The 18,195-nt window shown below is 39.2% G+C and overlaps 1 protein-coding gene across 1 annotated transcript in view; it reads left to right on the top strand.

Moving 5' to 3' along the window:
- Positions 1-18,195, top strand: part of LOC306867766 (anosmin-1-like) — a 98,386-nt gene that overhangs the window by 43,021 nt on the left and 37,170 nt on the right. The window contains exons 3-6 of the mRNA XM_079413627.1: positions 8,887-8,949; positions 11,126-11,330; positions 12,159-12,343; positions 15,015-15,144. Of these exons, the coding sequence (XP_079269753.1) occupies positions 8,887-8,949; positions 11,126-11,330; positions 12,159-12,343; positions 15,015-15,144 (583 nt within the window). The remainder of the gene's footprint in view (positions 1-8,886; positions 8,950-11,125; positions 11,331-12,158; positions 12,344-15,014; positions 15,145-18,195) is intronic.

Raw genomic sequence — 18,195 nt, forward strand, 5'->3', positions numbered from 1 at the left:
TGCTGTTTGGACTCTCATTCTGACGGCACCCATTCACTGCAGAATTTTACTTATTTAGCCAGTCTAGTTTTGTAGGATTAAGTGCTTTTAAGCATATGATGAAAGTCTTTAACAGTATGAGGTTTGAGATTTTTTTCAAAGAACTACATTACCATAATCCTAAAAAGAGATTCACCAATCAGAGGAATCTGTTCAGCAGCGACTCCTTGCTACCATGAAGCACACAAGTCTTTTCTTACACTTTCAAAATTTGGGATCAGTAAGATTTTTATGTTTTTTGAAGGAAGATTCTTTTGTTTACTAAGGCTGCATTTATTTGATCAAAATTACAGCCAAAAACAGTAATATTGTGAAAAATTAATGCAACTTAAAAGAACTGTGTTCCTTTTTAATGAATGTAAATGGAATCATGTATTTATAATGTAAATAATTTATCATGTAATTTATTCCTGTGATGCAAAGATGAATTTTCAGCATCCATTACATCTTCAGTGTCACGTGATCCTTAAGAAATGCTTTGGTAGTCAAGCGACATCTTACTTTTGAAAGGTAGTGCAAATGTTTGTGCATATGTCTTGCCAGTAAACAAATTTTATACTTAATTATAATCACAGTTACTATAAATAAATATATTAATTACTATAAATAAATAATATAAATAAAATATTAAGATCTGTTGGTCCCCCTAATACTTTGCCTATCATCTGATGAAATTTCATCATAACCCTCATCTTGTGTTGAAATATCAGCTTTTCTTCGCTGTCAGAGAAGATTAAGTGTAAAGAAAAGTCTCCCACATCGTGTCCGTCAGGGACCAGTCAGTGTAGTCTGACGAGGGCAAAGAGTCAGCGCTCCTCTTGAAGAAAATATGTCTGGGTTCTTCTGATCTGGAGGAGCATGATGAGGAGCAGTAGAGAAAATGCTCTCTTCCCTGTGGGGCTTCTCTCAGAAAACATTCATCTTCAACACTAAATTAAAGAAAGGTTTTGGTCCACAGATTGAATGTAAGGAGCATTATAGGATTCTAGCATTATAGCATTATATAATTCTCTCAGAACTATTTATGCTGTTCACCTGTGATTGCTTAACACTACATAGAAGTGAGTGAACTTGTTTCAAAACATTTTTTACATTGCTTCAAAAATTATAACATTTGATTAGCAGTAATCATTATTAGTGGTCCATAAAACTGACTAACTCATCATTTTATGTAGATTGTGATTAAAATGTGGCACAAATTCTTATATCTGGTTGTGTTACCTGGTGTTAACTCTGTAATGTCCAACAGTTTGACTGGGTTCAGGTTGGTTTACAAACTGTTTGATAAATGGTTGGTGATTTTTTCATTATGTTGATATGTGAATATTATTCCATTATTCAGCCAGTCACGGTGAAATGGATGCTTCCCTATATATTGTTAGGTGGTCAACCTTCTTCTATTGTAAAAAATTACAAATAATTAAAATAGAAGTAATAGATTAAATGTCTTAGCCATCACGGGGATTCATTTAGAGATACAACTTCACAGAGAAGATTTTTATCATACCTTTACCTAAAACTTGTATTTCATGAACTGAAATAGTGTTAATGTGCAAAATTAGTAAAATGTGTTTTTAACAAGCTTTTCCACAAGATGAGGTAAATACTAATATATAGAAAGAAAACAATCATGGTAACATACAGTACATGACACTACAAATAATAATTAATGGATATATTCAATAAATGCAATAAATGGTAATTTGACAAAATAAGATGTAACATAAAACCTCAAATACATAACAGATATTTAAAATAAAAAAAAGTTAATAAGAAATAGTTATTTCAATGAGAAAACATCAATTGGCACAGCTGCCAATTTATAGTTTTTCACTATAACAACTATAAGATAAGATGTTCTAAGCTAGATATAAGATATAACTATAAGATGTTCTTTTTTACTTCCAAAAATTGTACATTTAACAGTATTTTACTGAAAATTACATAAAATGTCTCATTAGATCTATTGCAATTTTTCCCCGTGCACTCTTAAAAATTAAGTTTCGATTGATATTAATGGTTCTTGATGGAGCCGCAGATGCCAATAAAAAACCTTTAAGAGTGTATACGAGCGTTTTCTGAGGTTTCAGACTGCCTTTTTTTCCCCGACCTCCACACTGAGGTGTCGAGGTCGTAGGGAAAACAATTTGGCCCGCCTCTTCGTCCCCTCATTCGAGTACTACGGTAATGTGATGGGGATGAGTGAGCGCGGTTACAGAGCGATGCCGCGTGTGGAACAGACGCCTGCGAGCTATCTGTCCCCTGACGCTGCGTCATCTCTGAAGGCAAGGGGTACGCGGCAGCAGGTCGGTATCGTAGCGGAGCTGAGATGCTCGCCACCCCTTCGGGGGTCTTTGGAGCAGCTCCGGTTACACCAGAGGCCAGTCTCGAGAGACTGGTTCCCTTAGTAGACTATTTTGCAGTGTGGAAACTACTGCCAAATGTGTCTCGATGGGTCCTGCACACTGTAGAGAGAGGCTACAGAATGCAGTTCGATTCTCGTCTGCCTCAATTCAACGGGGTGAATTCCACGTTAGTGGGCCCCGAGCAGGCTCTGGTAATGAAACAAGAGGTAGATACTCTCTTAAGGAAGGAAGCCATCGAGGTGGGTCCTCCTTACGAAGAGAGTCCGGGTTCTACAGCTGATACTTCATAGTTCCAAGGAGGATGGAGGATTGCGTCCCATTTTAGATCTGCATCTATTGAACCGCTCAGTCTGCAAGACTGAAGTTCAAGATGCTCAGGGAAGTATCTTAGATCAAGTCCGAGGACTGGTTTGACACGTAGATCTAAAAGACGCATACTTCCATGTCTCCATCCTTCCCACTCACAGGAAGTTCCTGAGGTTTGCTTTCGGGGGCAAAGCTTACCAATATCAGGTACTTCCCTTCGGCCACAGTGCAGGCACGTATGTCTCCTGCTCGGATCGAGTCAATCCTCACGAAAGTCAGGAGGGTGAGAAGGCCAGTCACTCACTGTCAAGCAGTTTCAGATACTGCTGGGTCTGGTGGCAGCTGCGTCCAACGGGATACCTATTGGCCTGCTGTACATGAGACCCCTAAAGTGGTGGCTCAAGACCAAGGGGTTCTCCCCGAGGGGAAACAGGCTGGCGCACCAGATCCTTGTGTGGGCTATGAGGCCGAGCTCTCCTGGTTGGTCGAGCTGGCATTGCTCCCCTCAACTTTGAGGGTCACCTTTGAGCATGCCGCTCCCTTCTGAGCGTCTGAGTTCCCTCTCATTCTGAGAGTTAAGTGCTCCGCTCTCCAGAGCTCTGTCTTGGTAGAGCTAGCATTGCTCCCCTCACTATAGAGGGTCACCTTGAGCATGCCGCTCCCTTCTGAGCGTCTGAGTTAGCATCTCAATGTGGGAGCAGACACCCTGTTGAGGCAGGGGCTGTTATCCGGGGAATGGATGCTTCACACCGAGGTGATGAAGCAGATCTGGAGAGTGTTTGGCCAGGCTCAGGTGGACCTCTTCGCCACTCAGACAGCGCAATGTCCCCTCTGGTACTCTCTATGGCATCCAGCTCCGCGGGGCTGGATGCCATGGTACAGACGTGGCCGAGGCTTCGTCTGTACGCCTTTCCCCCGATTGCTCTGCTCCCCCCCAGAGTTCTGGAGAGAGTGCGCCGGGACGGACTCCGGCTGCTATTTGTAGCCCCATTCTGGCCGGGCCGAGTATGGTTCTCGGACCTGATTTCCCTCCTCTACGGCTCTTCATAGGAGATTCCAGTCAGGGGGGATCTCCTCTCACAGGCAGGAGGCACCTCGTGCATCCCCGCCCGGAGTTGTGGAAGCTGTGGGTGTGGCCCCTGAGGGGGCACGGCTCGTAGCTTCCGGTCCCTCAACCGAGGTTGTTGAGACCATTCTCCAATCCAGAGCTCCCTCTACGAGGAGACTGTACGCCCTGAAGTGGAGACTCTTCACTTCATGGTGCGGAGATCGCCAGCTCGACCCAGTTAACTGCCCGGTTGGTACAGTGCTGGAGTTCCTGCAGGCTCGACTCTCTGCAGGGTTAGCCCACTCCACCTTGAAGGTTTTTGTGGCGGCAATTTCGGTCTACCACACCCTTCTTGGTGGACAGTCAGTGGGAAGACACCCGCTAGTTACACGTTTCCTCCGTGGTGCACTGAGGCTTTAGTCCTCCTCCCTTTCAGGAGCCTGACCAGCAAAAGCTAAATCGTATGTGTCCACTGTGAGCACTGGATGCATACGTCCACAGAGCTGCCATGTGGAGAAGGGCGGACCAGTTGCTTGTTTGCTACGGTCCCCCTAAGAGAGGTCTTCCTGCTTCCAAGCAGACCCTCAGTCGATGGATTGTGGATGCCATTCAGATGGCTTATGAGTCTTCTGACCTCCCCTCGCCGATGGGAGTCAGAGCTCATTCCACGAGGAGTGTGGCGGCCTCCAGGCCTTTCTCGCAGGTGTCCCTATCCAGGACATCTGCAACGCTGCGGGATGGTCTACGCCCCTGACGTTGTCAGGTTTTATGGCCTAGACATACGAGCCACTCCAGGTTTTTCCGTTCTCTCGCCCTAGCTGTGCTCCGTATGGATACACACAGGGCAGGGGCTTGGAAGTCTGGTGCCGTGGGTATCTCATTCCCCAAAGCGTCTCCTGATGCAGCGTCTCGTTCCTTCGAAGAACTGGGGTTACATACGTAACCTAAGATGTTTTCTGCCATGCATGTAAATGTAGTCAATGTAGCAGTTACTGTTAGGAAAAGCCCACATGCTGTCAGTACACTAAAATCCAGCAAGTGTCACTTCATTCTTATCCATTTTAGCACCACTCAGAAGATAAACTCACTAGCTGACCTCACTAATCGGCCTAAACTTCAAATCACCTCAATGTGAGGATAAGCTGCATCATGGTTTTACTTCTTCACTGTTACACTGAGATGTTGTGGAAACAGAAGCAGCAGATGCTTCACACGTGTGTCATGCCAGAGCCCTTTGTCTGAGGGAAATTAGTCAGTGATAACCTGTGTCACAGCTACTGGTCTCCATGTGCTGACCCCCTGCCGCAGTGTTTGTGGTAGATCTGCTGTTCACAAATGCACTAATGCAGTCCAGATCTCTGGCTCTCCCCCCCATCACCCCTTCCTCTCAGGAGTGTGTTGTCATATTGATGACTCACAGACAATGTGTTTGCCAAGCAGTGTGTGTGCGTGTGAGTGTGTGTGTGTGTTGTGTGTGTGTGTGTGTGTGTGTGTGTTTGTGTTCTGTTGAGGGCCGTCAGCAGTCATTAGATGGAGGTTGGACACACAGGAGCTATACTAACCTCAACCGAATATACAGAAACATGAAAACATTCCATAGGGACATCATAACTGACAGTTCATGAATTTACATTGCCATATAATCGTTTGATAAACAAATTTTGCTTGTTGTCTATATATGTAGGGGCTTGGATTGCATTCAGTGTGTGTTTGTAGGGTACTTGTTTATTTTTAAAAACCTGTACTTGCAGAAAATGTAATATTAATGAAATAAAAGGCAACTTAATTGCACTGTATCTTAACACGCTTAAGTGCAATTCTAAAAATGCATCAGTTTAAAGGTTTTAAAGTACAGTTTGAATCGTTTTAATAATCTTTTAGTACTTGATTATAAATTGAACTCAAAAATTACATTTAAAGTTAATATATTTTAAATATACTAAACTGCAACTTCATCAATACAAATGTGTAATTACAATTATATTATAATACATGACATAAATTTAGTATAATTTACATTAAATTATATTACGAGTTAGTTCCTGTTTGCCCGTATTTGGTTTGTTTCCTGTTCTTATTAGTTAATTATCGTTTAGTCTGTTCACATCTCGTTTTCTCCTTTGATTTGCCTGTCCTTATAAGCCTTAATTTTCTAGAGTTTTTTTTGTTCTGTCTTAACGTCGTTTAAAGTGGTTGTGTTTTCCTTTGTGGATATATTAAAGACTCAGTCTGTTTTGATTCTCCGTCTCCTTCGTGATCTTTTGAACTCCTCGCCTCAGCAACCGTGACAAAGTATAGTAAGCAGTACAATTTAACCATATTTCAGAACTTAATTGGGTCAAAAAATGCTCTAAAATTCAGCTAATTTAATTTAATATAAATATAAATTATTATACGTTTTGATTTAATTACAGTTAACATGCAATTAAGTAAACATTACAGCCAGTTCACACTTAAATATATTATTTTAAAATTTATTATTTCTGTAATAAAAAAGTGTGTTCAAACAAACAAGTAATATTTTCAGAGTAATAAACCTACAAAAAGCTGTACTCAGTTGACTCTACATATCTTTCCACTTTCTACATTTTTAAAATAAAAACACACTTCACCTTAAAGACAGACCCGTGTTTTTGTTGAATAATTTATTTTTGTATATTTTGTACTTTTGACAGTATTGGTATTGGATGAGTTTGGTTGTTTTCCCTTCTGCAGACTGTCAGTATGTAGTGATATGGGCATTGACTAGACACTGGTATCACCAGAAGAAAAACAAATCTTATTTTACAAGAACATATTTTTAAAAGAATCCCTGTATCCTTTTTAATCCTATAAATGACTAATTTAGACTGATTATCTTGATAATAAGATTATCTTTGCAGTAAGGTGAAACCAGTTTCACTCCCTGTCTCTCCACTTTCTTATTTTCTGTCCGTTTTCTTCTTTTTTGAACGTGGTCTTGACTTTGAGTTCAGCCAAATGAAAGCTGTCTGTTCAGGTGGGGGATAGATGGGGGCAGATGTCAGAATAATCCATCACATAACACACAACAGATGTGTTCAAATGTTCCAGCACATGAGCGACTGGAGGCCCGGCCAGGGGGGGTTCAACCGGGAGCACGTCTCACAGGGAACGAATCACTTAGATTAGAGGGGAAAAAACACACTCAATTCTGAATGGAACAAATGTGGTCATCCTTTGTATTGGATGTTTGAATGCTTGTACATCTATGGCTTTATTCTTACAAATCTGATCGTTAGGATTGACCACATTTTGTAACCAATGAAATCGAATCTCCTCGTGCAGCCAGTGCATTCAATATCCAATATATCTACATCGTTTTCCATATCTACATAATCATTAAGGAATCAGCACAAAGCCAATTGATTTATTTCTAAAAAAAACTGGATGGAAAACTGGAAATGATATCTTCACTATGGCTTAAATTATGAGCTGCATGAGCATAAACAACAAAGGTTTTGCTGTATTTTACTCTCCATTCATAAGGAAACTGATTTGTTCATTCGTTCATCATTCACTTTGTGGTTATAGACTTTGGTATACTCACAACAAAGTTCTTCATCATTCTTTATTTATAGAAAGAAAAGCTGAACGATGGTATGCTGTTTGCTATATTTAGATCCCATGCTGCTGGATTCATGAAAACTGTGTGAGCAGGTGCAACAGATAGTGTACAGATAGTTAGAACTATACAGGCAAACCTCACTCCCCTGAGTGGCACAAGTTGGACCAGTTACATTGGTGCCGTGACCCATAAAGTGGTGAGGTTTAGGGGGAAAGTGTAATGGAGGCCATATAAGAGTTCACAGGTACACCTCACTCCCCTGACCTCAAGAGGCACACAAATGCTGATGCCAAAGGATGTGGTCTTTAGTTTTCTTGTTAGTGCACCTGCCTACCATGCCAGTTGACGCTGATTCAAATCCCTCTCAGAGTGGCGCAAGTTAGACCAGTTACTTTGGTGCCATGATCCGGATAGTAGTTAGGCATAGAAGCATGAGAAAACAGTAGCCAGATACTAAGATCTGTACAGGTAAACCTCACTCCCCTGACCTCAAGAGGTGCACTAGCAGCTAATCCTGGAGGCTGTGGTCTTTAGCGTCCTTATTAGTACCAACCTCTCATATTGGATGCTGGTTTGCATCCCATTCAGATTGGTGCGAGTTGGACCAGTTGTATTGGTGCCGTGACCCGGGTTGGAGTGAGGATAAGGGGGGGTAGTAAAACCGAGCCCAGATAGTAAGAGCTGTACAGGTAAAAGTCACTCCCCTGACCTCAACCACCACACAAGCATCTGATGCTGAACCCTGCAGCCTTTTACATCCTTGTTGGCATGCCAGTTTACCATGTTAGTTGACAAGTTGGACCAGTTGCACGGGGAGTGGGCAGCATGTTTTCACTTCAGCACCCATAATAACAGAAAACACCAAACTCATGCATTACATACACGTGTGCGAATCCGTTGTGAGGTACTGAGTGAAGAAGTGAAAGAGAAATGAAAGCACTTGCTTTTTAGAGGCACAAGTCACACTCACCTATCAAAAACCAATGTAATTTAGAAGGTAAAGCAAGCATTTTCTAACTACCAAAGTGAACTCAAAATCACCTTTTGTCCGGATTTCAAAATGATGTGACACCTGTTGTGTGATTTCACTTTGCGTATACCAGGGCCTTAATGCAGCATAGTTCACTTTAAGGGGAAAGAGTGTATGAAATTGAACATCGATACAGATTTACACCTTGTTCTTGCAAAATATTATTTCTGCTTAAGGTTTAGGGTTGGGGTAAGTTTCCTGAAAACTCAAAATAAACACAGGGTATAAATGTATTTAAATCCGACAACATCTAGACTTGGTCAAATTTCGAACCCATGAAATATACATCAATCTGTCAATATTTTAAACAGCTTGTCACAACAGTTTGTAGTTCTGCCGTCTGTACAATGCAACACAATTTGAACGTGTCCCCACGGCTGCTGTACTGTAACAGTGCATTCCTTGTGCTCACATGCAAATATTGGGTGTTCTGTTTCTCCACGGCTATCCATGGCATTTTAAAAAGTTAAAGGCCGTACTCAGAACTGTTTATTTGTTTATTTGTCTGCAGTGCCTACAACCATGCAAGGAATTATGGGAAACAAGACGAGCCCTGTCTCCCAAGACCTGTGAGGTAAGTCTCTCCACGGAAGAATTCCTCCTTATGTTTTCACCGACTGGAGATTGTTACAGCCGTGAAGGAAAGGCTAATTGCGTGGGACGTTTCTCTGATTAAAAACCACACAAATATAAGTCTGAGACAAGCTTATGAATTACCACACGGAGCCATGTAGTCACGCTCCGCAATCAAAGATGTGTCAAGCATGTGTGTGGTTTTGTGTGCATTAGTCTAAAACGAATTGAAGCAGCAATTGAAGGACTCTCAGAATTCCAGTGTGATTTTATGGCCCTTTTATCCCTTGTCCCCAGAGTGGTCTAGAGTTGAACACAGAGATTATGTTTCCCTCAGCGGAGATCAGCATGTTATTGAAGTCAACCAGATAAGAGCCGTGCTACGTCCAGACCTTTGTTCTTCACAGAAAGCGCAACAACTGTTAACATCTTGTTGAAATTCAGTGATCATTATCTCAACAAAGCTTTAATTTAAACAGTCAGCGTGAAGTGTTTCAACGCTTGAGGTCCATCAGATGGACGCACTGTGTGGTTCAGCTGCGCATAAGACGCGTTGGGTAATAAGTACCCAGAATTCTTCACAGCCACTTAGAAACACGCAGTGAAGCCCTTTGTTGTTTTCCCAATCTGTGATTCACCCAATGGAAGAAACATGTGCCTCGTTCAGACTGACAGAAGTGTTGAGTTGAGTAATCTTGGAGATGTTGTGCAGATGAACAGTTTCCAGAGCGCCCCGCTGCCACATGTGTGTGCAGAAGCAGAGAGGTTATGTGTGTTTGACTCGGGCCATAAGGAACGATGTGTCAACAGCGACTAGAGCGTGTGTGTCAGTACAAACACACGACGGGACACACACACAGGCACTGCCGGACGCCTTTGTGGCTCACCCGGTATGGTTTGGGTGGGTGGCTTTTGTCTAACCGCTGCGTACCACTCGGTGTCTGTCTCTCTTTCACTTTTTGTCACTCCCTGACTTTCCAGCTGCCTCTCATTAGTGGTGTGTGCTAAATCAAGCATTACTACTATTGCTATTAGGGTTAGTGAGTTGAACAAACCCCTGTATGGTCCCGCTAGGATTTTGCGATTTTGCAGTTGCAGAATTAACGCAAATCAAGCGAACTCTGCACTGCATTATATGCGGCAGCTTGCATTTTTGTCTTTATTTTGGCAAAAACAAAATGCTGTTAACTAGTCAAAATCCTTGTCGCTGTATTGCAGTGAATGCCATTGTAAAGTGAGCAGGGGTGGACAGACTACACGGAGCACCAGGACTTTTTGTGCAATTATTAAGCAAAAATTTATTTAAAATAATAATATTTTAATCTCTCCAAATCATTTATTTATTTATTTATTTATTGTCTTTCCAATAAGGAGTGAGAGAGACATGTGCCTTGTTTAATGTCCCTAGAGCATGGGACAAAATCAACATTTTTAGAAGTTTAATGATACTTTAAGCTACTATGCATACAGAATATAATGTATATTAGGGTGAATATTTTATATTCTTCATAATGCCTGATTTTACCAGTAGATTAGATTTAAATAAGTACAATATTTTATTGGATATGCACTTTTTAAATGTTAAGTGAATGCAATCACTGGTAATACTGTTATATACAGTGAAAATATATATTTTTAAAAAAAAATTGATCATAATAATAGACAATCATTTATTTGTTAAACATGAAAAGATCATTTAAAATATTTGAAAGGCACAAAAATATTTACAGATAATTGTACTCTTACTGTCACTAGCACTTAGAAGTACATCATAAGTATAGATAGATTTTCACTGCAAAACATCACCACAATTTTTAAGAAAAGCCACATAATCAGTCATTCTAGGCTAAATAAAATAAAATAAATAAAATGATGGGGGCTGTCTATAGTAACGTATTAAACTTACCACATTACCTGAATGATACTTAGATGTGTGTACTGTTCTGTTTTCACGCTCACTTTTCTATTAAAACCCTAGTATAGACTTTCACCAGCACTAATAAACACTCAACACCAAAGTAAACACCTAAAACACCGCAGCAACAGGGTAATGCCCTAAAAACCACTCAAAACACCGTAGAAACCATAAAGAAATGCCCTTTCAATTACCCACTGATGGATCACAGAATCTCCTAAAATGAGCTTTTTATCTCTGTGTCTGTGTCTTTGGTAAGAAGCATCACGAGTGTGTGACCAGTTTGGAGTTCCTGCGTTCACTGCGGTCACAGAAGCAGGGCGACTGTCCTCCACCCCAGCGGGCGTCTGGATTCGCTGCAGCTTGTGTGGAGGGCTGTGCGGTCGATCGCGAGTGCTCCGGCTTCAAGAAGTGCTGCTCGAACGGCTGTGGACACACCTGCCAGTCCCCAGCCAACCTTTACAGAGGTACAACACACTGCAGGGTGGGATGGGAATACACCTCAGCTTATGGGGCGAATGTTCGATGCATTTAGTTAACCTTGTAAAACCTGGAATAATAGTCAGAAATCAAATTTGTTTTTAAATGGGACCATTTATTAAATGTTTATCTTAAAAATCTTTTAAAAAGATAGTTTGCATATGTGTTTCTTGTTTAAAACTGTATGATTTTCTTCTGTGAAACATGAAGACATTCTGAAGAATGTTGGTAACCAAAAGTTGTGGCTCCCATTCACTTCCATTGTTTGGACAAAAATACAGCTAAATTCAATGGTAACTGAAACTGGCCACCAAAATTCCTTAAAATATCTTCTTTTATGCTCCTCAGAAGATTTGGAATGACATGAGGATGAGTTCTTTTTTTTCTTTTTTTCTTTTGATAGACTTCCCTTCGAAAAGGCTAAAATTAAAGTATATTTCATTTATTATAATAATTATGTAGTAAATAATTTTTTAAATATTGTAATACAGTTTAAAACATATGAAATGAACTTGAATGCAAAATTTACTACGAGATTACAAAGGTCTCTAGGAACCATGAAAATGCATTTAAACTAGATTTTTAAAAGATTTCCTTCATCTCAGACGTCCATTTTTCCTTGACCCAAATTTAATTCACAGCTGTGTCTGCTGCTGTTTGTAAAAGGCAAGAATTAAATACTCAGTGAGGCTTTTATGTAATGTTGTCATTTTGACCTGATTAGCTGATTTATTGTCACCCTCGTAGGCCAAACAGACTTCCCTTGATTCATTGTCCATTCACCTTTTTACCTCAAAGTCTCTGTTTTTGCTCAGGAGTGCCTTTGAAGCCAAGGAGAGACATTTCCTTTTCAGAGGACCAGCACGGACATCTGAAAGTGACGTGGATGTCCAAGTTTAACGTCTCTGTTGAGCCGGCTCTGTATATTCTTCAGAAGAGGTGGAATCATGGGATTCACCCCAGCGAGGACGACGCGTCGGCCTGGCAGACCGTTCTCATGGTAAGCACTTACAGATACACAGCTCTGATTAAGATAAAGAGTCTAGTTTATTCAGCGTAAGCATGTGTGGGTTTGAGGTTTGGAAGAAGTCTTGAATCCACTGTTACACATAATTCTTCAAAACTCCTAGTAAAGTCTTTCAAGGACTCTTAGAGAATATCTCCGTTCTGTTAGGTTTTAGAGATGTGTAATATAGTGAATGGTCATAACGGGATCTGTGCACACTTAAGTAGAAATATATTCATATGGTTCATTAGCATTTTGAGACTGTTTATAATCTGCTGTAGAGCTGCACACACTTTCCAAACTGCTTTTAGGGTTTTCTGAAACCAGAGATTCAATCAGTCTCAAACTACTAGTAGGGGTGTGCAATATTGACACAAAATTACATCTCTTTATTTTTGGGATTTTTTCACTATAACAAAAATTAAAGGATATTTTGCTGAGTGTGTTTTTGTGCCGGTACCTTGACTGGTTTAGGTCTGTCATGGATAAATAAATATGACACTAAAACGGCCAGTCGTTCACTCAAACGATTTGTTCAAAACAGCTAATTCATTTAGAAACATGAATTCTTTATGAATGGATCATTGTATCATGATTTGTTCATAAACAGTAAAAAAAAAAAAAATTCATTCAAGAAAAAAACATAGCAGTGTTTATCTGAGACGCACAAATATTCTGTTCTGGCTTTGTTTGGAAGTATTTTCGTTGACGAAACAGGAAAGAAAACAGACCATATTGTGTTGAAAATGTAACTCACTCAATATAAATTTCTTGATGTTGAGCTATTGTATAAAATCCACAGTACAGTAAACAACATTTGCGATATTCAGGAAAACCGCACTTGCTTATGTGATATTGCTTAAAGGTGGGGTAAGCAATTTCTGGAAGCCAATGCTGATATTTGAAATCACCAAATCAAACACGCCTCTACCCCAAAAGGGTCTCGCCCCTATTTTGATAGTTCCACCCCACACATACGTAGCTTACGCAACCCAGGCAACGATTAGTGCTGTGAAACAAAGCAAAACTCAGACAGAAAACTGCTGCCGCGTTGTATTTCTAACATGCTGACACAAATTTCAAATGATTTTTAATGGCCGCTTTATCGTGTCCAGTGTAGGCAGACTTTAGCTGTTACTCCCTTATCGAGAAGAAACAAAGCAACCTCGGCGTCCGATCCTTGAGTTCTCTCCAGAGCTGGAAAGCTGATCCGATATTTGCACGGGTCCTACTTCTTGCCTTATCGTTCCGCAGACGTTTTCCTCTTTTGTTTTTTATCCACCATCTCTATCTTTCCTTCCTGTTCACTGAACGCTCTCTCCTCCACATCATGAGTAGACACGCCCCTTACTGCTGATTGGCTACAAGTTTGTTTTTTGTTTTGGTACTCAGCCCCGAAAAACCCATAGAGGAATGTTTTTGCTTTCATAACTTTAATTATACAGGCTTTCTAACTGCATTCAGATAGGCTTCATCATGTAGTGAACTCTTTTGGACTCCAAGATTAGTTTTTGTTTGTTTTAACAAAGTGAGTGACATACTCTGTAATGTCAGCTCACACATCGTTAAAACAATAATTATGATATTATTGGAGATATCACACACCCTTACTACTAAGTAATACTACTAAGTATTTGTATATATTTGAATGATTTGCAATACACTTTATATATATATATATATTTGTAATTGTATACTCATAATCAATGACTCATTGTAATACATGTGGTATTAAAACAACTTTACACAAGTGCTTTTTCGTTTCAGCTTTTGAAACCCTCTTGTACACTTGTGTCATTTAATTGTGAAGAATTGAAAAAGAACACTTAATTGGATTGGATGTTCACTTGCAGTGTACATCGAATATTAAAAATGTATTTTTAAATAAGCTGTACTTGCATGTAATCTAATACTAATGAAATAAAAAGCCACTGTGTATATAAAGACAGACACTTTCATGACTGTTTCTAAACACACTTAAGTAAAAAGTGTACATTTGACTGTCAAAGACAAAAGAAGTGATTTGAAAGTAAACTTTTTTTTAAAGAGAAGTAATTATGAAATGACTTATGAAGATGTGCTAAAGTCCTACTCAAGTGAGTCAATCGTTCCACTCTAAAGGTCAGCTAATTGTATCGTAAACTATTATACATGTTCATTTAACTGTAATTAATATCCTATAATAAGTACTCTTTTTAAAAGTATGCTAACTTCTTTTTCACTCCTTTTATTTTTACACTGAGGGAAAGCCAGAATAATTTTCTTTGCTAAACACCATACCAGAAATGCTGTGCACTGAATGGAAAACAGCTCAGAATGTTCTTTTAAACAGCTTTCTTTTTACTTTTTTTTAAATCACACTTAAATGAGTGTTTTCTTCATAAGCAGTAAAGCAGTGCTGACTGGTCTTCTCAGGAGATTAAGAGACATTGAAAGAAACAGGCAGCTCATTGTGCAGCGTCTGAGCTCCCGGTGGGATCCGTGATGTAATGGATAGGGATGTCTCAGCTGTGCTTTTCAACAGGCCTTTATAGAGAGATCTCCCTGCGCTGGATCGAGCTGTCATTACTGTGACTCTTATCAGCATACAGCAGTGATGGAGCTCTTCCATCCTGCATCAGGAGCGGATTTGTCTTAATTAAAGTCTCTCTGACCCTTCTCCCAGACCATGGAGGACCGCTCCGTGTTGAAGGACATCCGGCCCCACAGGTGGTACCAGTTTCGAGTTTGCGCAGTCAACAGTCAGGGTACGAGGGGCTTCACCACTCCCAGCAAGCATTTCTTTTCTGTACGAGGTAAAAAGCTCTTTCAGCAATACATTGTTTTCTGAAGGAAATGTCTGTATTTGCTTCACATATATAGTTATCAGATGAGGGAAGCAAATCAAATAGACTTCACACACATATTCAATACACACATGCACTTGTAATGGCTTTCAAGGCTTTTTGCTCAAAAACTCTCATTTTCCACCATCGCCCTGACCTGTTTCACTCATTTTGCATCTGTAGCACATGAACATCACTGTGACAGCAGGCTCATGTTGAGCTTTTACACACACTTTTAAAAAAGGTGGCAATAAAGGTTCTTTATTGGCAACTGTGGTTCCATGAATAACCTTTAACAAACATTTTTAACAACCAACCCTTTTCCATTGCACAAAAAGTTCTTTATATTTTTATTATTAAAATATTATTCACACTAAGAAAAAGGGTTCTTTTAAGAACTATTCACCACAAAAACCCTTTTGGAACTTTGATTTTTAAAAGTACAGACAGCATTCCTGACAGAGAATATTCCGACAATAAAGTAATTGGATTGTAGATTCAGAAGTAAACACACACTGATATGACTGGCTAATAGTTTTTTGTTGTTTTTTTAAACACTAAAAGAAATGCGTCATTGGACCAACATAAACAAAATACTTCAACTTTATTAAAATTAAGTTTGACCAAATCAAATTTCTATAGTCAACTGAAACTAAAAATTAACTTTCAACCAAATATATTTTTTTAAAGTGTGAAGTCACTGTTGTGGAGGTAAACGTTTGTTTTAGTTGGGCTCTTGACCCTTGACTTTTTAATATTAGTTTTTTTATCTGGTTGCTGTAACGGTGTTTCTAAAGTTCATTTGTTATAGCAAAATTTGCTAGAGAAAATCTGATTAGATGTATTTGGTTACTTGTTGATGATGATTTAGTCATCATATAGTGGCGTGGTTCACTGATCACATCCAGCATACAATTTGATATATTACTTAAATTGATTTCACTTTATTATAGGTCTAGAACACTACTACATAAAATTCTGTCCTACTTTGATATTTGAAAGGTTTTTCAGTCATTATGCAGAAGTTATTTCAACAAGATCATGTGAACTCACAGACATCTAGAGTCTGCATATGAATCTCAACAATGGTGACAATTGACAAAATATTCAGATAAACAGATCACAAAACAGGTTTTTTTGTTGTTGTTGATTGTCACCATTGTTGAGATTCATGCGCTGCTGCTTCAAAACACTTCCTGCATAATGAATGAAAAAATTCTGAATATCTAACAGTCATAACATCACAAGATTGTTACAAACAACGCAAATTTAACAGCTAACATTCCCAGACAGCAGACTCCTGATGACACCAGTGAACCAAACCACTAAATGATGATTGAACCATCATTCAATTCAAGTTTATTTGTATAGCGCTTTTTACGATACAAATCGTTGCAAAGCAGCTCTACAGGAATTTAAGTTTCCACAATATATTTATATATTGCAGAACCTTAATATTTTTGACTTATGGCAAAATTTGGTAATTCTGTATGTTGTCTGAGCATTGGCATCCTCCGAAGTCCTCTGAGGGGTTGGCATTATCTTTTCTCAGGTGTTCTCAGATCATTTTAGGGTTGGATCCACACTGAAGCTTCTGTCATTCCTAGTTACCATGGGATGTTAATCCCGTGGCAGAAACAGAGAAACAAATAGAGACATAATTAGCGTAGCTGCTGTTCCATCTAACCAAAAATGATTTGTTCAACCCAAGCTAAAGAATAATAATAAATGTACATTTGATCAGATATAACTGCAGTACAAGATTATAAGATGCATTATGTGAATGCTTGGTTAAAGAGATGTGTCTTTAATCTAGATTTAAACAGAGAGAGTGTGTCTGAACCCCGAACGTTATCAGGAAGGCTATTCCAGAGTTTGGGAGCCAAATGTGAAAAAGCTCTACCTCCTTTAGTGGACTTTGCTATCCTAGGTACTACCAAAAGTCCAGAGTTTTGCGACCTTAGGGAGCGGGTTGAATTGTAGCGTGGTAGAAGACAAATTGTAATCCAAGAGATTCTGTGTACTGTTTTTTGGTCCAATAAGTAATATCTCTGTCTTATCTGAATTTAATAGGAGGAAATTATTGGTCATCCAATATTTTACATGTTTTACACAATCTATTAGTTTAGATAGTTTAGAAGTATCATCTGGTCTTGTTGAGATATATAGTTGAGTATCATCAGCATAACAATGAAAACTAATCCCGTATTTTCTAATAATATTACCAAGAGGCAACATGTATATTGAAAATAGCAGAGGACCTAGGACAGATCCTTGTGGTACTCCATACTTTACTGGTGATAATTGTGATGACTCTCCTTTTAAATTAACAAAGTGGTAGCGATCGGACAGGTAGGATCTAAACCATCTTAAAGCCTGCGCTTGAATACCAGTATAGTTTTGTAATCGATCTATGAGTATATCATGGTCTATAGTGTCGAACGCAGCACTAAGATTAAGTAATACTAGCAATGAGATGCAGCCTTGATCTGAAGCAAGTAAGTCATTTGTAATTTTAACAAGTGCAGTTTCTGTACTATGGTGAGGCCTGAAACCTGACTGAAATTCTTCATAGAGATAATTTTTTTGCAAGAAGGAGCACAATTGAGCAGACACAACTTTTTCTAAAATTTTAGACATAAACGGAAGATTTGAAATGGGTCTGTAATTTGCCAGTTCATTAGAATCTAGTTGTGGTTTCTTAATAAGAGGCTTAATAACCGCCAGCTTGAATGGTTTTGGGACGTGACCTAAAGATAACGATGAGTTAATAATATTGAGAAGCGGTTCTTCTGCTACAGGTAACAACTCTTTCAGTAGTTTTGTGGGTACAGGATCTAATAAACACGTTGTTGGTTTAGATGCACTGATAAGTTTATTTAGCTCTTCCTGTCTTATAGTTGTAAAGCACTGCAGTTTTTCTTTGGGTGCGATGAATGAAGCTGAAATACTAGACGCAGTAGAATCTACATTTGATATTGTATTTCTGATGTTATCTATTTTATCAGTAAAGAAATTCAT

Source organism: Barbus barbus (assembly GCF_936440315.1).
Source record: "Barbus barbus genome assembly, chromosome: 49".
In the NCBI taxonomy this organism is placed as follows: Eukaryota; Metazoa; Chordata; class Actinopteri; order Cypriniformes; family Cyprinidae; genus Barbus; species Barbus barbus.